Source organism: Aquarana catesbeiana, linkage group LG04 (genome assembly GCF_042186555.1).
Source record: "Aquarana catesbeiana isolate 2022-GZ linkage group LG04, ASM4218655v1, whole genome shotgun sequence".
NCBI lineage: Eukaryota > Metazoa > Chordata > Amphibia > Anura > Ranidae > Aquarana > Aquarana catesbeiana.
The window spans coordinates 669,621,873-669,645,168 of NC_133327.1; the positions used below are offsets into that span (position 1 = coordinate 669,621,873).

At 43.4% G+C, this 23,296-nt stretch overlaps 1 protein-coding gene across 8 annotated transcripts in view; it reads right to left on the reverse strand.

Moving 5' to 3' along the window:
• The window catches only part of CCDC88A (coiled-coil domain containing 88A), a 265,646-nt gene that overhangs the window by 137,069 nt on the left and 105,281 nt on the right, over positions 1–23,296 (reverse strand). For all 8 annotated transcript variants that reach the window (XM_073628603.1, XM_073628602.1, XM_073628598.1 and 5 more), the window contains exons 6-8: positions 22,471–22,554; positions 15,231–15,371; positions 7,778–7,947 (exon numbers count right to left, since the gene is read on the reverse strand). In XM_073628603.1, coding sequence (XP_073484704.1) covers positions 7,778–7,947; positions 15,231–15,371; positions 22,471–22,554 — 395 coding nt within the window. The remainder of the gene's footprint in view (positions 1–7,777; positions 7,948–15,230; positions 15,372–22,470; positions 22,555–23,296) is intronic.

The following is a 23,296-nucleotide window of genomic DNA, read 5'->3' on the forward strand; positions in this document are numbered from 1 at the left end:
TCCTAGGGTATCTTTTCTTCTGGTTGAATGTTCTTAGAGTACTTTCTCCTCTGATGGAACGTTCTTGGGGTAGCTTCTCTTCTTATCAAATGTATTAGGGTAGCTTCTCTTCTGATAGCATGTTCTTTGGGTAATTTCTTGTCTGATTGGTTCTTAGTGTATCTTCTCTTCTAAGTATTCTTTCAGAATTTTCGTTTGATTTTCTAATAATATTGGGTTCAAAAATCGATGTTAGTTTTTAACCGTAGTGATGAGAAAATTTGAAAGAGCAGGGTGGAAAATTTTTCTTGAACAAGCAAACTTTTAGCATTGTATGTTTTTGTTTTGGCAATTCCATGAATTCCAAAATGGAAAGCAATCAAAATTTTGTACTTTCACATGATATTCTTCAAGGCAGATGGCATTATCGAATAAACCGACAAGATTATTTGTATGAATGTTCGTTGAATGTTTTTAGGGTAATTTCTCTTTTGGTTGAATGCTCTTGGGGTATCTTCTCTTCTCGTTGAATGCTCTTGGGGTATATTCTCTTCTGGTTAAATGTTCTTCGGGTATCTTCTCTTCTGGTTAAACGTTCCTAGAGTAGCTTCTCTTCTGCTTGAATGTCCTTGGGGTATCCTTACTTCTGGTTGCATATTCTTGGGGAACCTTTCTTCTGGTTGAATGCTCATGTGGTATCTTCTCTTTTGGTTGAATGCTCATGGGCTATCTTCACTTCTGGTTGAATGTTCTTGGGGCATCTCCTCTTCTGGTTTAATGTTCTTCTGAAAGGATAGCCAGAAGAGAAGGTACCCTAAGAACAATCAATCAGAAAAGAAAATACACAAAGAACTTTCAATAAGAAAATACTTTAAGAACATTCTAACAGAATAGAGAGTACCCCAAGAACATTTGATGAGAAGAGAAGCTATACCACCAAGAACCTTCATTCAGAAAATACCCAAGAACATTCAACCAGAAGAGAAGATACCCTAATCTACCACTGTATTGCCAGCTTTACAGACAGCTAAAAAGATAATTGGTGGCATGCGGCTGGCTTTGCCAAGTCCAGTTGTTCCTTTATTCCGCCACAGCTCAAGGAACTCCTCATGGAGAATGCATCCTCTAAAGCCTCTAATGACATGAAGCACCCACAATGCTCTTAGTATATACGATGACCATGTGACTTTTTCCTAGACTTTAGGTCACATTTCAAGTTACTTTTTTTTTTTTTAACCACAAAAAAAGGGAGATATTTTTTATATTTTTTTAATCACAATAATGTCAGACTTATGATTCAGGCGATTTTAATAATAATAGGCCCATTTTAAGAGGCTAACAAAATAATACAGAAAACTCCTCCAGGTCAACTGGAGCACTTGTTTACAAGAAATGCGTTTTTGACTTGTACGCGACAAATGAGGCTCTTCTATTCAATATTCCTAGTACAGGAGAACAGCGGGGGGCTGATTACAGGAGTAACTCGTTCGGTGCCCAGAAGACGGCAGCAGCACAGCAGCCTAACCAGCGGCACCGCGGATGGCAGGCCTGCAAGGGTGCGCATCAGAAGACGAGGAGAGACCCGGCATTCGTTTACATGTCTAATTGCAGCTTTTTATCTGTAGACCGAGGAGGCCTGCACCAAATTACTAAGAGCACATCGGCGTTAAATGTTTAGGCTATCTATTAAGTGTCAATCAAGATAATAACCGCAATCTTCGGGCTAATTTCCCAAGTGCAGCTGTGCGGAGAATATTCAGGGTGGGCGTCTCGCAGCGACACAAGAGAAAAAGAGCTCCCACTATGGTACTCCTTCCCAGCTCTCCAACACCTATTCAGCTCATTTCTCTGTACCAGGCTTCATCTAATAGCCACTCAAAAAAAAAAAAAAACACCATACAGCAGCTAATTACAGTTAACACAAAACGAGCTTGCGGGATTAGGCATATGCAAGATTTTTTTTTTGTTCTTTATTATTACTAAAACTGTGCAGGTTTACTTATCCAAGATGTATATCTGCCCTCTTTGTTTTGCATTAAAAAGGGATTAAACTGTATCTGAACAACGCAAACTGAAAATGCTGTTTAATACATTTTTTATATTCAAAGCAAACTTCCCCCATCCTTCCATATCTCCATGCTTTATTTTGCAGAGAAATCCCTTTGAAAAGGACTCCACCTAGCATCTCTGGCTGTAGCAATCTTGAGTAAGGGCAGAAGCAGTGGCGGCCCATCCATTAGGGGCGCAGGGGTGCCGCCCCTCCCCCAATCAATGCAACCGCCCCCTAATCTACATGCAGGGCACCAGACGCATGGATTCCAATTTTTTTTGTTTTTTGTTTTTTTTTTAAGCACATGATTAGAGCCTGAGGCTCTAATTGGCTTCAAAAAAGGGTGGGCTCTGCGCCCGAGCCCACCCAGTTGTGTGACATTAGCAAATATTGGCCAACGATAAAATCACATTAATTTAAATTCATGATATTAATTAAAAAGTCGAATACATTATATATAAAAATATATTTATTTATTTTATTATTTTATTTCAGGTACTTATACAGCACCGTCAATTTACGCAGCGCTTTTACATATATGTTGTACATTCACATCAGTCCCTACCCTCAAGGAGCTTACAATCTAAGGTCCCTAACTCACATTCATACATACTAGTATACATTTTTCTTTTAAAACTTTCATTTTGGGTTTCGGTTTTCGGCCAAGTGCATCCTGCATTTTCAGTTTCGGTATCAAAATTTCCATTCGCTGCACCTCTAGTGGATGTGTATGGATTATTTTTGGAGAATAAGGATATTGTTTCGTGTCACTCCAAACCAAAATTGCACAAGTCCAATCCACATCCAGAAGATCCGATCTAATGACGGTGAAATCTGTTTGAACTCCAAGTAGTCTCTGTAAGATGAGAAATCTTCACAAGTGAGCAAATACCAGTTCTCAGCGGGTTCCCCACTACAAAGGCGGCCCGCGTACCTTCTGTATGGACCCCGACTGCCTGTAGGTTCCATTATAAATCCTCATTGATCTCCAGTCTCTGCAATTCCCTATGACATCTACACTCAGCAGATCTATGCGACGGCTCAGCAAAGCTGAACCTTAGGGGGAAAATATAAAAAACACAAAAAAAAAACATTCAAAGAACTTCTTCACAAGAGGAACAAATCTAACGGATGCCAAAAAGGGCCTCTGCTGGTGGCGGGCTTCCCAGGGGGAAAACAAAAAAGAAAAGATTTTAGGAAAGTAAAAGACAACATGATAAAATGATTTATCGTATATCAGCGAGTAAATAGGTTACCGATAGTTATTTTTATTTTTTATTTATTTTTACATGAAAGTAATTCTGATGCAATCCTCCCAAGATTCCCGTGCTCAATGTTTCATAGTTTTATGAAAATTCCGCTAGAGTGTTCAATTAAAAATATGTTCGGAGATGACATACACACACAAATTTTATATATATATATATATATATATATATATATATATATATATATATATATATATATATATATATATATATATATATATATATATACACACACATGTACATATACACACACACACACACACACACACACACACACACATATACACACACATACACAAAAAGCTTCAGTACAAGGGCCACATCATATTTCTGGGACAAAATCACATCCCTACATCAGGGCCCCATCAGAGTTGCCCCTTGCAGCAGAGTCCCCATCAGGGTTGCTTCTTACATCAGAGTTCCAGTCAGAGTTCCTCCTTACATCAGGGTCCCGATCAAAGTTGCCTCTTTCATAAAATTCCCCATCAAAGTTCCAATTACATCAGAGCCCCCATCAGAGTTCCTCTTTATCTCAGAGTCCCCATCACAGTTGCCCCTTGCAGCAGAGTTCCCACTTTCATCAGAGTCCCCATAACAGTCCCCCCTTACATCAGGGCCCCGATCAGAGTCCCCCTAACATCAGGGTCCCCATCTGAGGTCCCCATCAGTCTCCCCTTACATCAGAGTCCCCATCAGAGCCCCACATATGTTAGGGTTCCCATCAGAGCCCCCCCCCCACCCCTTAAAACAGGGTCCTCATCAGAGTCCCCCTTACATCAGAAGTAGAGACCATAGTCTCTGCTGACCTTAATATTCAGTTATTGCAGTGACATGGGGCATTATCTTGCTGGAAGGAGCCATCAGAAGATGGGGACACTGTAGTCATAAAGGGATGGACATGGTCTTCAACAATACTCAGGTAGGCCGTGGCATTTAAACGATGCTCAGGTACTAAGGGGCCCAAAGTGTGCCAAGAAAATATCCCCTTCCACCATTACACCACCACCACCAGCCTGAACCGGTGATACAAGGCAGGATGGATCCATACTTTCATGTTGTTTACACCAAATTCTGACCCCACCATCTGAATGTCGCAGCTGAAAATCGACACTCATCAGACCAGGCAACGTTTTTCCAATCTTCTATTGTCCAATTTTGGTGATCCTGTGCGAATTGTAGCCTCAGTTTCCTTGATCTTAGCTGACAGGAGTGGCACCCGGTGTGGTCTTCTGCTGCTGTAACCATCTGCTTCAAGGTTGGATGTGTTGTGCATTCAGAGATGGTATTCTGCATACCTTGGTTGTAACGAGTGATTATTTGAGTTACTGTTGCCTTTCTATCATCTCAAACCAGTCTGTCCATTCTCCTCTGACATCAACAAGGCATTTTTCTCCACACAACTGCCGCTCACTGGATATTTTCTCTTTTTCTCTTATTCTCTGTAAACCCGAGAAATGGTTGTGTGTGTGAAAATCCCAGTAGATCAGCAGATTTTGAAATACTGAGACCAGCCCGTCTGGCACCAACAATCATGCCACGTTCAAAGTCACGTTCAAAGTCACACACACTATATTGTCAAAAGTATTGGGATAGCTTCTCTTCTGGGAAGGCTGTCCACAAGGTTTAGGAGTGTGACTATGGGAATGTTTGACCTTCTTCCAGAAGCGCATTTGTGAGGTCAGGCACTGATGTTGGTCCAGAAGTCCTAGCTGGCAGTTTCCGCTCTAATTCATCATCCCAAAGGTGTTCTATCGGGTTGAGGTCAGGACTCTGTGCAGGCCAGTCAAGTTCCTCCACCCCAAACTCACTCATCCATGTCTTTATGGACCTTGCTTTGTGCTCTGGTGCGCAGTCATGTTGGAACAGGAAGGGGCCGTCCCCAAACTGTTCCCACAAAGTTGGGAGCATAAAATTGTCCAAAATGTCTTGGCATGCTGACGTCTAAAGAGTTCCCTTCACTGGAACTAAGGGGCCAAGCCCAACCCCTGAAAAAACAACCCCACACCATAATACCCCCTCCACCAAATAATTTGGACCAGTGCACAAAGCAAGGTCCATAAAGACATGGATGAGCGAGTTTGGGGTGGAGGAACTTTACTGGTCTGCACAGAGTCCTGACCTCAACCAGATAGAACACCTTTGGGATGAATTAGAGCAGAGACTGCGAGCCAGGCCTTCTCGTCCAACATCAGTGCCTGATCTCATAAATGTACTTCTGGAAGAATGGTCAAACATTCCCATAGACACACTCCTAAACCTTGTGGACAGCCTTCCCAGAAGAGTTGAAGCGGTTATAGCTGCAAAGGGTGGGCCAACGCAATATTAAAACAAAAAACAAAAAGGCAGCGCTCTATAGCTAAAAGTTATAAAGTACATGTAAAACAATGGCTAAATAAAAACGAGTTTATTGCACTGTAAAGGTGAACAACAACTGCAGAAAACTGTAGGGTCTTGTGAAGGCTGCAGCAATCAGTCATTAAGCAGTATAGCCAGTGTAGATGAAATTTATTCAAATATTAAAAGCAAAAATGGCACCAAAATGACATCTGGGTGGGAAGGGGTTACCATCATACAGGTGGCTTGCTGGTTGGACATGGAAAATAGATGACATGAACCATGTGAAGAACGATGACAGCCCAGTGGAAAGGAGGTGATGGACATCCCACTGTCTGCAAGCTGGAGATCAAGCTCCGTTGGTGTCCAGGATGGAAGCCGCGATGGCGGGGGGAACACTCTGCTAGCTGCTGTGGGGTGCTGGGGCTGGTCGCAGGAATCGGTCATGCTGAACTGCAGGCGGTGTAGTGTGTCATCTGCTGCTGGAGAATGGAGCATGCGCTTTTTCAAAGTCTGGGTGGCTTTGAAAAAGCGCATACGGACGAAACATGTAAGTCACGGCAACCCAGAGCTTGCGGTCCACCACCTCACACAGGCTTCCCGTTTCCCTCACTTCTGGAAGCAGCCTTGACGTCACCCCGAGCCGGCTGCTGTGGCTTTGCTCGGCTCCATTCTCTAGCAGCGGCTGATTCCTGCGACCAGCCCCAGCACCCCACAGCAGTTAGCAGAGTGTTCCCCCTGCCATCGCGGCTTCCATCCTGGACACCAACGGAGCTTGATCTCCAGCTTGCAGACAGTGGGCTGTCCATCACCTCCTTTTCCACCGGGCTGTCATCGTTCTTCACATGGTTCACGTCATCTATTTTCCATGTCCAACCAGCAAGCCACCTGGATGATGGTAACCCCTTCCCACCCGGATGTCATTGTGGTACAGTTTTTTCTTTTAATATTTTAATAATTTCATCTACACTGCCTATATGCTTTTATGACTGATTGCTGCAGCCTTCATAGTTACATAGTTAATCAGGTTGAAAAAAGACACAAGTCCATCCAATTCAACCATAAAAATAAATAAATAAAAAATAATATCATACAATCCCATATACACAATCCTATACCCACAGTTGATCCAGAGGAAGGCGAAAAAAACCCCCAGAAAAGCATGATCCTACGGACTAAGACTGGGATGCCATTAAAGTTCATGTGTTTGTAAACGCAGGAGTCCCAATACTTTTGGTAATATAGTGTGTGTATAATATATATATATATATATATATCCATACAGAGACATCTATCTAATATATATATATATATATATATATATATATTATAGATAGATAGATATATCTATATATAGATACTATATATATATATCTATATATAGAGATATCTCTCTCTCTCTCTCTATATATATATATATATATATATATATATATATATATATATATATATATATATATATATATATAGATATCTATAGATATATATATCTATATATCTATATAGATAGATATATATATATATCTATCTATATAGATATATATATATATATATATCTATCTATATAGATAGATATATATATATATATATATATATATATATATATATATATATATCTCTCTCTCTCTCTATATATATATATATATATATATATATATATATATATATATATATATATATATATATATATATATATATATATATATATCTATATATATAACCATATAGATATCTATCTAGATATATATATATATATATCTAGATAGATATCTATATACATACACACACACACACACCCATAAGACTCCCTTATTTTTGCCTTTGAAATGAATCTTCACAGTTCTTCCCATCCAGGAAAATACATCATGGAAATTGTGTGTGATGTGAATTGGTATTTCGGGAGGGGGTTGAGCCTTGCACCTAGTTACACCTCTGATAATAACTGCTAATTACATTGTGAATGATAAAAAAAACAGAATAAAGGACAAAAGCTGAGCTGATCAGGTCTACTTGACTCTCCATCTCCAGAAACCTCCCATTCCACAATGTATAGATGAGATCTGTCTGCCTGTACTGTAAATAAAGTCTGGTTGGGGAACACCTGGGATTGCGATTATTCAGCATCTGTAGATAAATGAGCACTTACAGCTCCTGCCTCAGCCGTCTTATTTTAGCCTTGGCGTCTGCCAACTCCACCGACAGGTGTTGTCTGCTCTCCGTCCTCCTCATCCCGGGCGATCCAGAGGGAGACTGAGCCAGGGCTGGCGGAGGTGTGAAGTGAAGGGAGTCCCTCTCCTCTGTCAGCTCGATAATTGTCTGCAGGCAAGTGAGAAAAATTAATATAGTCTAACACATTCATCACTGTGCAAAAAAAACGCATATAGCAAGGTTCTATTTTCTTTTTTTTAAATAGAGACGATGAGATCCACATCTCCGCTACATAACCGTCCCGGATGGTTTCTACATCACATTGGTGACGCGGCACAATTGGCAACGATCTGCTGCTGTAGCCCAAATCAGCCATTACAAAATCTGATTTTACAGTGGTATTAAACCCAAAGCAAACATTATATTGTCACCTTATTAATTCTTAGATGTGATGGCTGCATTTGTTTTCTTTTTTAGTCCTTCTTTGTTCTATTTTCACCTGGTAATTCAGCCAGTAAGTCTGTTTTTCAAAAGAACAAGCTCTCCAGCAGAATGCAGCAGGAACAGAGATGAGACAAACCATTTAACATTGACAGGGGGGGGGGCTTACAATGACCAGCTTTTATGTAAACCTTTATCCTAAAGCCTGGTACACACTGGGAGTTTTTTTTGTTTTTTCCACTGTTGAAAAACAACAGACTAAGGGCCAGTTCACACTATTAAAGTTGCTTTTCTGCAAGCAAGTTTTCAAGTTTTTGACGCGTTCCAGTGAGTTTTTGGTGCGGTTTTAATGCAGCCCAGTGCATTTTTCCTCCTCTTTTTTTCTTAAAGAGGTTGTGAACTCTCAAGGTTTTTCACCTTAATGCATTTTATGCATTAAGGTGAAAAACCTCCTGTAATGTGGCCCCCCAGAGCCCCCTTTTTACGTACCTGAACCTGGTCTTTCCAGCGGCGATTGGACAGATTGATAGCAGCGCAGCCATTGGCTCCCACTGCTGTCAAATGCAATGACGCGGGAGCCGGGGGCGGGGCCGAGTCCTGCTGTCAGTGTCAATGGACGCTGCAACGTTTATCTTTTAACACTGTTCTGGATATGATGTAAACTCAAGAGCCATACAGTCTGTACGACGTTTTTACGTTCTGTGACAAATCGCATATACCCCTGATGAAGAAATAGCAACCCAGGCAAATTTTGAAACTCGTCAGATTTTTCTGTTGGGTTTACCTCCTATTCAGCAGATCTTTGCGGTTATTTTCTGTACAATATCACTGTATTGCATTGTTTCTCATTTCCAGATTATCATGTATTTGATTTCCATGTATGTGCTCACTATTTTATGATATTCCTTATTAAAAATTGATATTTTTTTTACATTCTCCTCACACTTCATTTGCTATCTCCCCTGTCCAAAGTCCCACCCATAGGAATTTCTTTTTTTCAATTTGCAGCAGTAGGACTCGGGAGTGTGCCAGCACGGGTGCCACCATGGAGTGCAGCTCTCCGAGGGGGCACTCGATGACGAGGAGGAGCCAGGAGCGATGCTGGGGGACCGCAGTAGAGGAGGATCAGGGCCACACTGTGCAAAACCAACCACAAAGATAGGTACGTATAACATGTTTGTTTAAAAAAAAATGTACCTTTAGAAATGCTTTAAGGGCCAGTTCACACCATAGAAACGCAGTCCGGATGCGTTCCGGATGCAAGTTTTTCGGTGTGTCTTTGATGCAGTCCAGTGCATTTTTCCCCATGTGTGTTTCAGTGCCTTTTTGATGCGTTTTACCACGTTCCAGTACAGTGCAGTGCAGCATGTTCTATTTTTTTTTTCTGGAACTGGGACACACTGGAACTGCAAGCACTGGTGTGAACTATGCCATTGGAAACCATATAATCTATTTTCAATGCGTTTTTGGTGCAAAAACAAAAAACGCACAGCACAACATGTGGTGTGAACTGACCCTCACTGGCCGAATTACCAGGTGAAAATAGAACAAATGGAAAAAACGGTCAGCTCCGGTCTGAGCCGCTGTACTAACTATGCAAAGTTAGTACAGAGATCTCCTCCTGCTGAGCTGTTGTGTTCTAAAAGGAGGATGCCCCCCCCAGCCAGAACACTCTGATCAGCGCTCTCTACCATTGGCTGAGAAAGCTGATCGGGAGTCGGTCGGCTGCTGGTCTTCCAGCATGCTCGTCTGACAGAAGGCAGGGTGGCATACACAGGGGCCGATTGGCAGACATTTTTGTTCGAACTGGCCAATGTCTCCCGACATTCTGCCCCTTGTGTGTGGGGCTTAAAAGGAAACATCTGTTTGCTGTAACTGCAGTGTGAGTGAGCTGGAGCTTGGCTTCAATTTGTTAGTGTATTTAAATCTGCTAATCCATTTAACACTCCCTTCCCTCCAGACTTACATTGCCACTGCTGTGCCCCCTGTGCTCCTTCATCCAGAGTGGGGGCACTCTCATACAGGAGGTGTGTTACTGGCCAGATCACCAAGTAAAAACATAGGGGAAAAAAAAGAAAAGAAAAACGAATGCAGCCACCATATCGAATGATTGGTAAGCTGCAAAATATTACATTTTTAGTTTAATATCGCTTTAAAATACAACACCAAGCAATTAAACACAATGGGGTGGAATTACTATAGGCATATAGACTGTGCACTTTGCAAAGGCAGTTGCATTTATTTTCTGCTGAGCTTAGTGTATGTGATGAAGCTCTGCCAATTTCCATCATCCAATCAGGGCTTTTTTTTCAGCATGAACGCGGGGGAAGGCAGCTCTGGCACCTCCGGAACTGAGTCCTGTGGTGCGAGATCACGTGATTCACACCACACTGCCGTGCAAATCACACGCAAGTCAATTTCAGCTATACAGATAGTATTGCTAATATCGCATTCGGGCCAAACTCGCACAGGACCCTTTTTTTGGTCACACCCATGCGATGTCCGAACTGTCAGTTCGCAGTGCGATATGCGAGCCGAAATGGGGGGGGGGTCATTAACATTGTATTGACACTCGTGGCAGTTCGCGTATGACAGTGTGAACTACTGTGCAAGTCGGGTACGATACGGGAACCCGCAGTGTGAACCGACCCTTAATGTATTTTATGGCAGGGAGTGCTGCAGGGTCTACTGATGCGGTCTGATGGGGGATCTATTGTTGCTGGGGGGGTCTATTTATGCTGACAGAGGTCTTATGTTGCTGAGGGGTCAATTGTTGCTGGAAGGAATCCACTGAGGGAGAGATCTGTTGTTGCTGCTGCTGGAGGGGCTATTGATGCTGACTACTGAGAGATATGTTGTTGCTGCTGGGGGTCTATTGTTGCTGGGGTGGTATTTTTTTGTGAGGGTCCATTGTTGCTGGGGAGGGGTCCATTGTTGCTGGGGAGGGGATCCATTGTTGCTGGGGAGGGGATCCATTGTTGCTGGGGAGGGGATCCATTGTTGCTGGGGAGGGGTCCATTGTTGCTGGGGAGGGGTCCATTGTTGCTGGGGAGGGGTCCATTGTTGCTGGGGAGGGGTCCATTGTTGCTGGGGAGGGGGTCCATTGTTGCTGGGGAGGGGTCTATCAAATTCCATACAAATTACTTTGTAGCACAAAATTTTACAGTGGAACCTTCCAGGAGAATGCTTGTAATCCAAAGCACTCACATATCAAAGCGAGTTTCCCCATAGAAGTCAATGGAAAAGAAGACAATTTGTTCCACATTGACTTCTATTGCATGCAATACCGCATGTGGCCAGAGGTGGTGGTGGGGCGCCGGAGAGCCTCAGAAATACTTGGGGACAGTTCGGATGAACACGGAAAGCCTCGGAAACGGAGTATTTCCGAGTGATCCCGAATATTTCCAAACCGTTCCGAGCGTCACTGGCGTCCCAGCACCTCTGGCCAAATGCGGTACTGCATACCCCATTAGGTTGAATTCTGCTCATTTTGCGAGACAACACTTGCAAACCGAGTCAGAAAAAAAAAAGTTGCATGTCTTTCAAAACGCTTGTTAACCGCGTTACTCCTTAACCAAGGTTCCACTGTACTTGATTGTATTCTCTAAAAGTCCCACCCATAGGAGTTTCTTTTTTTCAATTTGCAGCAGTAGGACTCGGGAGTGTGCCAGCACGGGTGCCACCATGGAGTGCGGCTCTCCGAGGGGGCACTCGATGACGAGGAGGAGCCAGGAGCGATGCTGGGGGACCGCAGTAGAGGAGGATCAGGGCCACACTGTGCAAAACCAACCACAAAGATAGGTACGTATGACATGTTTGTTTAAAAAAAAAACAAACATGCGCCCACCGATCCCGACCCATAGCGCCCACCGATCCCGACCCATAGTGCCCACCAAGCCAACACCTCCTCACCACCTGTCAAATGCTCTCTGAAGATAGAACGGCTGGTTTAGGTTCCTGCACTTTACACGGCATTATTAGTCTTGCAATTCTACATGAAGTATGCTCAGCCATTTACTGCTTAATCAGCATTATTATCCAAATTCTGCATTACAAGATGCCCCATCTGTGCAGAGTGACACACAATTCATCCTAATCCCTATTTATAATGTATTTGTAACAAATCCAGCAGGATGCCCAACATAGACTAGAGAAGAAGAGATGTTGCAGTTTATAACAGAGATCATATAAATAGTACATAGAGTGCCATTCAATGATTTATCAGAACAGCCCAGAGTGACACAGATACAGAATATCAGAAGGGAATTACAAAGTCATGAAGCCGGCTTTTTATCAATGGTTTCCTTGAAATAGCTGAGCACGTATCTGTAAGTCCAATAATAGACAGCCAAATAGATTTCACGCATTACCACATAGGGGTCTTTAACACTCGTGGTGGAGTGTGGTGTCCTCTGAAGAGCGACCTACGTTTGGATTGCTTTTCAGAAGGCATGTGACAGGTGGTGAGGGGGAAATTAATCACCTCCTCACTGCCTGATTTTAACCCTATAATGCCTCACTACTATGCCACATTCGCATGCATTCCCAAAACCTTTCAACATTCAATCTGATTTTGAACATAAATCTCTGTAAACCAGATCTAATGCAGCTCATCTACTGAAAGACGTTCTTTACACCCCCCCCCCCCCCCCCCCATTTATACAGATGTAACACCTTCCTGTACTTCTTCAAGAACAGCCATTGTGTCTCCATTCCCTCCAATGATGCCACCATTTTTTATTGTCCAGCATGTGTGCGGTTGTACCAGTGGGCTCAGCCTGGCCTTTGGGACCTGGCAGAGCTCTCAAATGTAGAAAAACAGAAGTCCTGGACGTCCTTGACTGCGTTACCCTTGTGCATATGTGCCAAACGTCTCTGCTGGCAGAATCCTTTAGCACATCTGCACAATATCCGATTGTATTAATGAAGTTCCACTTTAAATATACAAGTGGGAGGTAAAGCTTTCTAAAATAAAAGGGCCAGTTTACTGTCCTTCTGACTTTAGGGGAGCCGGGCTGTGGCCAGTGGGTGTAGACATTGTCTTGACAGTGGGAGTAAAGAATGCAAACAATTCCTCTCCCTAGCACATGTAAGCATGTATTAGGGGGAGGAATAGTGCCCCATCATTGGTGACAGTGGGAGGAATAGTGCCCCATCATTGGTGACCGTGGGAGGAATAGTGCTCCATCATTGGTGACCGTGGGAGGAATAGTGCCCCATCATTGGTGACCGTGGGAGGAATAGTGCTCCATCATTGGTGACCGTGGGAGGAATAGTGCCCCATCATTGGTGACCGTGGGAGGAATAGTGCCCCATCATTGGTGACCGTGGGAGGAATAGTGCTCCATCATTGGTGACCGTGGGAGGAATAGTGCCCCATCATTGGTGACCGTGGGAGGAATAGTGCCCCATCATTGGTGACCGTGGGAGGAACAGTGCCCCGTTGTTGGTATGAGCTGGAGGAATAATGCCCCGCCATTGGTCTCAGTGGGAAGAATAGTGCCCCATCATTGGTGACCGTGGGAGGAATAGTGCCCCATCATTGGTGACCGTGGGAGGAACAGTGCCCCATCATTGGTGACAGTGGGAGGAACAGTGCCCCATCATTGGTGACAGTGGGAGGAACAGTGCCCCATCATTGGTGACAGTGGGAGGAACAGTGCCCCATCATTGGTGACAGTGGGAGGAACAGTGCCCCATCATTGGTGACAGTGGGAGGAACAGTGCCCCACCATTGGTGACAGTGGGAGGAACAGTGCCCCACCATTGGTGACAGTGGGAGGAACAGTGCCCCACCATTGGTGACAGTGGGAGGAACAGTGCCCCACCATTGGTGACAGTGGGAGGAACAGTGCCCCATCATTGGTGACAGTGGGAGGAACAGTGCCCCATCATTGGTGACAGTGGGAGGAACAGTGCCCCATCAATGGTGACAGTGGGAGGAATAGTGCCCCATCATTGGTGACAGTGGGAGGAACAGTGCCCCATCATTGGTGACCGTGGGAGGAATAGTGCCCCATCATTGGTGACCGTGGGAGGAATAGTGCCCCATCATTGGTGACCGTGGGAGGAATAGTGCCCCATCATTGGTGACTGTGGGAGGAACAGTGCCCCGTTGTTGGTATGAGCTGGAGGAATAATGCCCCGCCATTGGTCTCAGTGGGAAGAATAGTGCCCCACCATTGGTGCCAGTGGGAGGAATAGTGCCCCATCATTGGTGACCGTGGGAGGAACAGTGCCCCGTTGTTGGTATGAGCTGGAGGAATAATGCCCCGCCATTGGTCTCAGTGGGAGGAATAATGCCCCACCATTGGGGTCAGTGGGAGGAATAATGCCCCACCATTGGGGTAAGTGGGAAGAATAGTGCCCCATCATTGGTGACAGTGGGAGGAACAGTGCCCCATCATTGGTGACAGTGGGAGGAACAGTGCCCCATCATTGGTGACAGTGGGAGGAACAGTGCCCCATCATTGGTGACAGTGGGAGGAACAGTGCCCCGTTGTTGGTATGAGTTGGAGGAATAATGCCCCGCCATTGTTCTCAGTGGGAGGAATAGTGTCCCATCATTGGTATCAGTGGGAGGAATAGTGTCCCATCATTGGTATCAGTGGGAGGAATAGTGCCCCATCATTGGTATCAGTGGGAGGAATAGTGCCCCATCATTGGTGTCAGTGGGAGGTATAATGCCCCATTGTTGGTATCAGTGGGAGGAATAGCTTTCCATTGTTGGTATTAGTGGGAGAACGGCACCCCATTGTTGGTGTCCGTTTGGATAGTGCCTCACGGTTGGTGTCAGTAGCAGAAATGATGTCCCATTTTTGGTGTCAGTGGGAGGAAAAGAAGGAGCCACATCCGGGCCCCAGGCCTGCAGTGTGAAGATCACTGCTATAAACCATATTTTAGAAAGATTTCAGTTGGCTAAAATGAAGAACTATGAGAATGTCCAGACGAATTCCTACATAAAAACAGGGCTCAATGGAAAGTCAATGAGTAGATATCTTTTTTCATACCTCTGATTGTTCATCTCTTTCATCCACCAGTCTCTTTAGGTGGAAAGATATATTTTTCAGTAACGATTCCAGATCATCCGGAGAGATGTCAGTAGAGTCCATGGACTGCAGGTCAAGAACATTCTCTGGATTGTGAGTTACCTTCAGAAATAAAAATTAAAATGTCAAGTTTTTAATATGGATCAACACAAAATTTTTATGCATAGCCTCAGAAATATTTAAAGTGCAACTTTAGTTAGAAAATTAAGTCCTGCTAGATGAGGACTTCAGGCTGGCCCCCTCTGCAGATATAGCTTTGTAAAACATTATAAATAAGGGTCTATACTGTTTAAAATCCAGTAATACACCGTCTCACCCTGCTCTGCACATGCTCCGCTGCTCTCTATTTTAGGCACTGTGCTGAATTCGCAGAGGCCGATTTGGTGAGGGGCTTAATATTTACTGCTGTTCAGGGGCTCTGGGCTTCAGCAAAATGGCAGCCTCCGGCAAGAAGAGGCATTAAAAATGCCGGAGGCAATGTACAGCACACACAAAAAATGTTATTAGCATAATTATTATTGTGGAATGTATGTTCCTTGCTAAAGAACATTATTTTTTTTATCAAGTTGTTATGGGTAAAGGTCCACTTTAAGATTTAGAGTTTACTGCAGGCTAAAAAAATACCAAAGAAATCAGAGTTTGAAGTGTTTACCAGATTTATCCCCAGATGGAATCTATATTGTAAGCAGACAACAGGAAGTGTACATATTATCCAGCTTTTTCCCATAAATTAAAAAAAAAAAAAAAAAAAAAATATTATTATTAGGTTGTACTTCCACAAGCAGGAAAAGAACTTAGCAGACCTTTATATCAGTCTGGATGTTGTGCAAAGATCATTATTCTTGTAGAAAGAAGCATGCTTGGCGAGGGGATTATATAAATATCTGGGAACTTACTCAAAAAGATGATCTCAAGATGTTTAAAATCCAGGCCAACTTTTTACTGTACTATTACTCCAGCATAGAAGAGAAATAAGGCTGAATACAGGAAGAACTTCAGCCAGACCTATTTCCTAACTGAGGTTCTAATCTTATCCCTGGGTGCCGATCCCAGCCAAATTCAGCTACTTCAATTAGCTCCGTGTAGAAATACAGGTTATAACTGCATTGAATTGTATCATTTTATAGGAGCCCTTTAACCATTTAAGGACCGAGCCTCTTTCTGAGATTTGTTGTTTACAAGTTAAAAATAGGTTTTTTTTTTGTTAGAAAATTATTTAGAACCCCCAAACATTATACATCTTTTTTCTAACACCCTAGAGAATAAAATGGTGGTCGTTACAATACTTTCTGTCACACCCTATTTGCGCAGCGCACTTTTTTTTGAAAAAATACACTTTTTTTTAATTAAAAAATAAGACAACAGTAAAGTTAGCCCAATTTTTTTTTATATTGTGAAAGATGATGTTACGCCGAGTAAATTGATACCCAACATGTCATGCTTCAAGACCGCTCGTGGAATGGCGACAAACTTTTACCCTTAAAAATCTCCATAGGCGACGTTTAAAAAATTCTACAGGTTGCATGTTTTGAGTTATGCCGCGTACACACAACCGGTTTTGCCTTCGGAATAAACTCAGACGGTTTCTCCGACGGTTTCTCTGACGGAATTCCATTCAAGTGGTCTTGCATACACACGGTCAACCCAAAGTCCGACTGTCCAGAACACAATAATGTACAACACTTACGACGGGACTAGAAAAAGGAAGTTCAATAGCCAGTAGCCAATAGCTTCCGTCTCGTACTTGCTTCAGAGCATGCGTCGTTTTTGGTCCGTCAGAACAGCATACAGACGAGCGGTTTTCCCGATAGGAATTGGTTCCGTCGGAAAGATTTAGAACATGTTCTCTTTCTAGGTCCGTCAGATTTTTCGAAAAGAAAAGTCCGATGGGGCATACACACGATCGGTATATACAATGAAAAGCTTCCGTCGGACTTTTTCTGTCGGACATTCCGCTCGTGTGTACGCAGCTTTACAGAGGAGGTCTAGGGTTAGAATTATTGTTCTCTCTCTACCGGTCGCGCCAATACCTCACGTGTTGTTTGAACACAGTTTTCATATGCGGGCGCTACTCACATATGCGTTCGCATCTGCACACGAGCGCGAGGACGGGGCGCGTTTAAAAAAATTTTTTTTCTTATTTTACCTTTTATTTTCTATTTTTAGAAAAAAAAAAAAAATTGTGTCACTTTTATTCCTATTACAAGGAACATAAACATCCCTTGTAATAGAAAAAAGCATGACAGGTCCTCTTAAATATAAGATCTGGGGTCAAAAATGCCTTAGATCTCATATTTACACTAAAATGCAATAAAAAAAAAAAATAAAAATGTGTCATTTAAAAAAATTATTAAAAAAAATGGCCCTTTAAGAGCTATGGGCGGAAGTGACGTTTTGACGTTGCTTTCGCCCTGCATTGATATGGAGTTGGGTGGGAGCCATCTTCCCCTCACTCGTCTCCATGCTCAGCCAGGGTGAAGATCCGATCGCCGCTGCCGACGGCTCCGGTAAGCGGCAGGGGGCACAACGGAGTATAAAAGAGAAGAGAGGCGCCCCTAAGTGTAGCAATATGGTTACATTTATTGAAGGTACATTTACCAACATATTGCTACACTTAAAGGCGCCTCTCTTCTCTTTTATACTCTGGAGCTTCTGCTGGATTTTGCTTCAAAATCCCCTGGATTCCATTTGTGGATGGACATTTTATGGTTACACATCCTGGTCACATCACTATAATCTTTTTATATGGACTATAAACTGAAGGACTTATGAATAAATGGTTGTGGAACGAATCATTTGAGTTTCCATTATTTCTTATGGGGAAATTTGCTTTTATATACAAGTGGTTTGGATTACAAGCATTTTTCTGGAACAAATTATGCTCGCAATCCAAGATTTTACTGTAAGATCTTTTTGGTACTTCAAAAACTTGGAGAAATGATGAAAAGCACTCAGCAGTATAGAAAGTGCTTCTATTTGTGCATATAAAAGGTGAAACATTTGTTTAATAATAAAGTAGCAAATTAATTCAGGATAAATAATACAACACAGGATATAAAAATAATGTAAAAAGTACAGTTAGGCTCCATTCACACTTGTACGGCTCCAAAGTTGTGCCGTCTTTGGAGTGCAACTTTGGTGCAACTTTGGATGGATGCAACTTGGATATGACTTCGCCTTTGACCAATGATAATGGACAACTGTTGCATTGTATAACATTCAGGTAGGACTTTCATGCAACTTTTGAGGGTAGACATTGAAGTCTATGGCCATCAAGTTGCATTTAAGTCGGACCAAAGTAGTGTATGAACTACTGTGAAGTTGATGCAACTTTAAGTCGCACATATATGATTGGTTATCATTGGAAAACATGGGGAACGATTTGTCATGCTACCTTGATGTCCAAGTGTGAATGAGGCCTTATGATCTAGTGAGAAGGTACAGCTCACGTGTGTCTTATTGGCTTATGATAAAGAGACCTGGGCCAGTACTGCCATGCTGAGCGGTTGTAATTGGAATCTCTTTGATCTTTTGACTAGTGAAGGGGTGACCCACCATCAGGGGCATTTCTAGGTCTACATAAGATCTGGGGCTAGAGCCCAAAGCAGCGTAGTCAAGAAAGTCATACGCTTGGGCGGGCATACACATGTATATACAGTAATATACATGTGTGTGTGTGTATATATCCCCAGAGAGCCCCTCACTTACATCAGTGTCCCCAGAGAGCCTCTTCTTACATCAGAGTCCTCAGAGAGCCTCCCCCTTGCATCATGGTCCCCAGAGAGCCCCCCACTTACTTCAGGGTTTCCAGAGAGCCCCTCTTACATTAGGGTCTCCAGAAAGCCCCCCTTACATGAGGGTCCCCAGAGAGCCTCCCCCTTGCATCAGGGTCCCCAGAGAGCCCCCCACTTACTTCAGGGTTCCCAGAGGGCCCCCCTTACATTAGGGTCCCCAGAAAGCCTCCCCCTTGCATCAGGGTCCCCAGAGAGCCCCCCACTTCAGGGTTCCCAGAGAGCCCCCCTTACATTAGGGTCCCCAGAAAGCCCCACTTACATGAGGGTCTCCAGAGAGCCTCCCCTCCCCTTGGGGACCCCTGCAGAGACTTGGGGCTATGGGCCCCAGATTCGGGGCTATAGCCCCAAAAGCCACCCCCTAGCGACGCCACTGCCCACCATTATACACAGAATGTAACAAAGTTTGATGCATTCTTACAGCTATTATTTAAAGAAAATATTATAGTATATACTGTATACTAACAGTTCTATATAATGTAATGTTCTTTCTTATGCCCTAATCAAGAAATATAGTAAAAAGATAGCATTCCTAACTTCGCTTCATAAACTTTTGCCTACTCTCAGTAGTCTTGTGGCTCGCCTGTCTTTAAAAAGGAGAAGTAGAGCCAAAGCTCTTTTAGCCATACTTCTTCAGTGGGTCACAGAAGTGCACTTAGTTCTGAACTCCCGTGACCCAGATTCAGCCAACAGCACACCGCTGGGAGACTGACCAGCCGCTTCCACCCCTCCACAGTCCATCACTCTAGTCTGGAGCACCATATTTGCAGAGCAGAGGGCTGGTGATTGCCAGTCATCGGCGCTCTCTCCTCTCCCCTGCAGCAGCCGCTTACTGGAGCTGCGGGATCACGTGACCAGACCAGAGCAGATTAAAAATAGGCAAGTACACAGCTGAGGCAGAATAGGTAGGTGGAGGGAACATTTTTAAGAACAAGCAATGTATTAGGCATTCCTTCCACTTTCGGTGGGGTTCTGTCAGACTTCTACATTAAAGTGGGACTAAAACTGTCTCTGAGCGCCACAAACTGAAATGTTATTTAATTTATTTTTATTATTTAAAGCACACTCCCCCATCCATCCAGGTCTCCATGCTTTATTATGTTCAGAAATTACTTTGAAAAACACCCCCCCTAGCATTTCTAACTGCGGCCATCTTCATAGCTCCCAACTGTCTCCGATTTCGAGGGACAGTCCCCGATTTGGAACAAAGTCCCTCTGTCCTCCTCATTTGTCCCTCATTTTGGTCTAATCTATATAGTTGTATATAAAATGCACGATTTATCTATCAAAAAGTGTTTCCCAGTACTAAATAGGGATGCACAGAAATTTCGGCCGCCGAAACGTATCGGCCGAAAATTGTGTTTTCGGCACTTTGCCGAAAGAGAAATGTTGCCGATAATGGCACCGAAAAAGGGGCTGGGCCATCCCACCGGATGCAGCACATGTATTATCCCGGCGCTCCCCTCAGAGTCTCCCCTCTCTCCTCCTTTTCTCACTCCTGTCACACACAGCCTACCAGTGCCTGGTAATGCATGTCACGCTGTGTGTCAGAGTTGGATCTGAATCACTGTGAAGCCGATGTAATGATGTCCCGCCTTCTATACCGCCTCTTGTGATAGACGGCACTCTGATCCAATGCTAGGAACCATTGTGCCGTGTGTCATAGGAGGCAGGGACATCGTTACTTCGGCTGTACGGTGATTCAGATCCAGCTTTGACACACAGCGTGACAGGCATTACCAGGCACTGGCAGGCTGCACATGATGGGCACTGGCAGGCTGCACCTCATGGGCACTGGCAGGCTGTACCTCATGGGCACTGGCAGGCTGTACCTCATGGGCACTGGCAGGCTGTACCTCATGGGCACTGGCGGGCTTCTGCATCTGATGGGCACTGGTGAGGCTGCATGGCAAGAGCACTGGCGGGCTGCTACATATGGGCACAGGCACTAGTGAGGCTGCATGAAGGGCACAGGCAGGCTTGCTACATCTGACTAGTAGGCTGCATCTGACAGGCACTGGTGAAGCTGCATTTGATGAACACTGGTGAGGCTGCATTGATCTCCTGTACCACGTCTGCAGTCTCTGACCATCTCCTGTACCACGTCTGCAGTCTCTGACCATCTCCTGCATCACATCTGCTAGAGGTGCACCGCATGGAAATGTTGCTAATACTATTACCGATGTGTTATATAAAAATGTATACATTTTATTTAAAATATATACAGTTGTTTTCGGTATCGGTTATTTTTGGTATCTGTTTTCGGCCTAGTGTATTTTTTATTTTCGGTATTGGTTTCGGCACCAAAAAACCCATTCGGTGCACCCCTAGTACTAAACCTTTCATCCAAATTCTACATTGCTGCATTTGTAAATTCCAAAAGCCAATATAAAGCAATAGTAGTGGTAAAAAAAAAAAAAAAAAAAAAAAAAAAAAAAAGCTTGTGGGTTTAACCAATCTTTTTTTTTTGTACAATTCTCCTTTGAAGGGGGACGTCGCAGAGGGGTGTATCCTATGTCTACATACTTTTGCTAATAGGTATTCCTCATTCCCATCTCAGAAAGTTATGAGGTATGCATCTTGAGTAAGGGCAGATGATTTATATAGTATTTTCTTCCTAGAATCCATCTGCCCTTGGCTCAGGCATTCAGACAGGAGGGTGTGCTTAGCTGAGAAAACCCCTCCTCCCATGAGGACTCCTGGGATGTATTACATTATTTTAGCCTAGGCCAGAAACCAGGAAGCAACTGAAGAAATAGAAAAAAAAAAAAGGAACTATACCTTCCAATCTATTTACTAATGCTAGCAGCAGAAGGATTAAAAATAGTTAATATTGATTAAGAGAGTTTAGATTCACTTTAAAAAAAGGTTGCCTTGGATGACCGCAGGGAGTATTATGGGGTGGAGATGGGGGCGGAGTTGCTAGTAGCCAACAGCAGAAATGGGGGTCTTGACTTTGTTTTTCTTTTAATCCAATCAGGATAAACGTTTTACGAAACACAATGCTCTAGTGTACTCAATTAGTTCTCCAATAGGTTTCCCTTTCCACTCAAACTGTAATCCCATTGTTGGCGCCCATAACAGCAATAATAAGCAAGCCACCCCTTATATCCTCAGGACGTTCTGTGAATTATTCACAACAGCTGGCCTTTAACTACTGAAAATCTTTTGCCTGTAGATCCGTGCTAAACCGGCCATTTATATCAAGATTATTCGGCAGTAAGGCAGGATACAGCTGCTTATCTGAATTCTATTCATCGCTCATGTGATCTTCCTCCTCTGCCAACCGCTCAGCACTTTTCCCAACCTCTAAGTTTTGTAAAATGCATTAAAAAAAAAAAAGTTTTATACAAAAATGAAAAAAACAAAAAAAACCCAAAATAACGGCCCATGACAAATGGAAATAATACCTCTTGGATGTGAGCTGCGACAGCTGCCTTTGTGTCGAAATTCAAGTCTTGAATTTTATCAATAAACTCTTCTTTTCTTGCACACTATAAAAAAAAAAAAAAAAAAAAAAAAATAGGCAATGTCATCTTAGAGTGCACAAATGTAAAATACATTTTCATATGCATACAGCGCATCCGGAAAGTATTCACAGCGCTTTAGTTTTTCCACATTTTCTTATGTTACAGTCTTATTCCAAAACTGATTTTCCTCAAAATCCTACAAACAATGCCCCATAATGACAACGTGAAAGAAGTTTGTTTGAAATCTTTGCATATTTATTCAAAATAAAAAAAACTTAAAAACAAATCCCATGTACAGAAGTATTCACAGCCTTTGATCAATACTTTGATAAAGCCCCTTTGGCACCAATTACAGCCTCAAGTCTTTTTGAGTATGATACTACAAGCTTGGCACATCTATTTTTGGGCAGTTTCTCCCATTCTTCTTTGCTGGATCTCTCAAGCTCCATCGGGTTGGATGGGGAGCGTCAGTGCACAGCCATTTTCAGATCTCTCCACAGATGTTCAATCGGGTTCAAGTCTGGACTCTGGCTGGGCCACTCAAGAACATTCACAGAGTTATCCTATAGCCACTCCTTTGTTATCTTGGCTGTGTGCTTAGGGTCATTGTTCTGTTGGAAGATGAACCTTCACCCCAGTCTGAGGTCCAGAGCGCTCTGGAGCAGGTTTTTATCAAGGATGTCTCTGTACATTGCTGTATTCATCTTTACCTCAATCCTGACTAGTCTCCCAGTTCCTGCTGCTGAAAAGCATCCCCACAGCATTA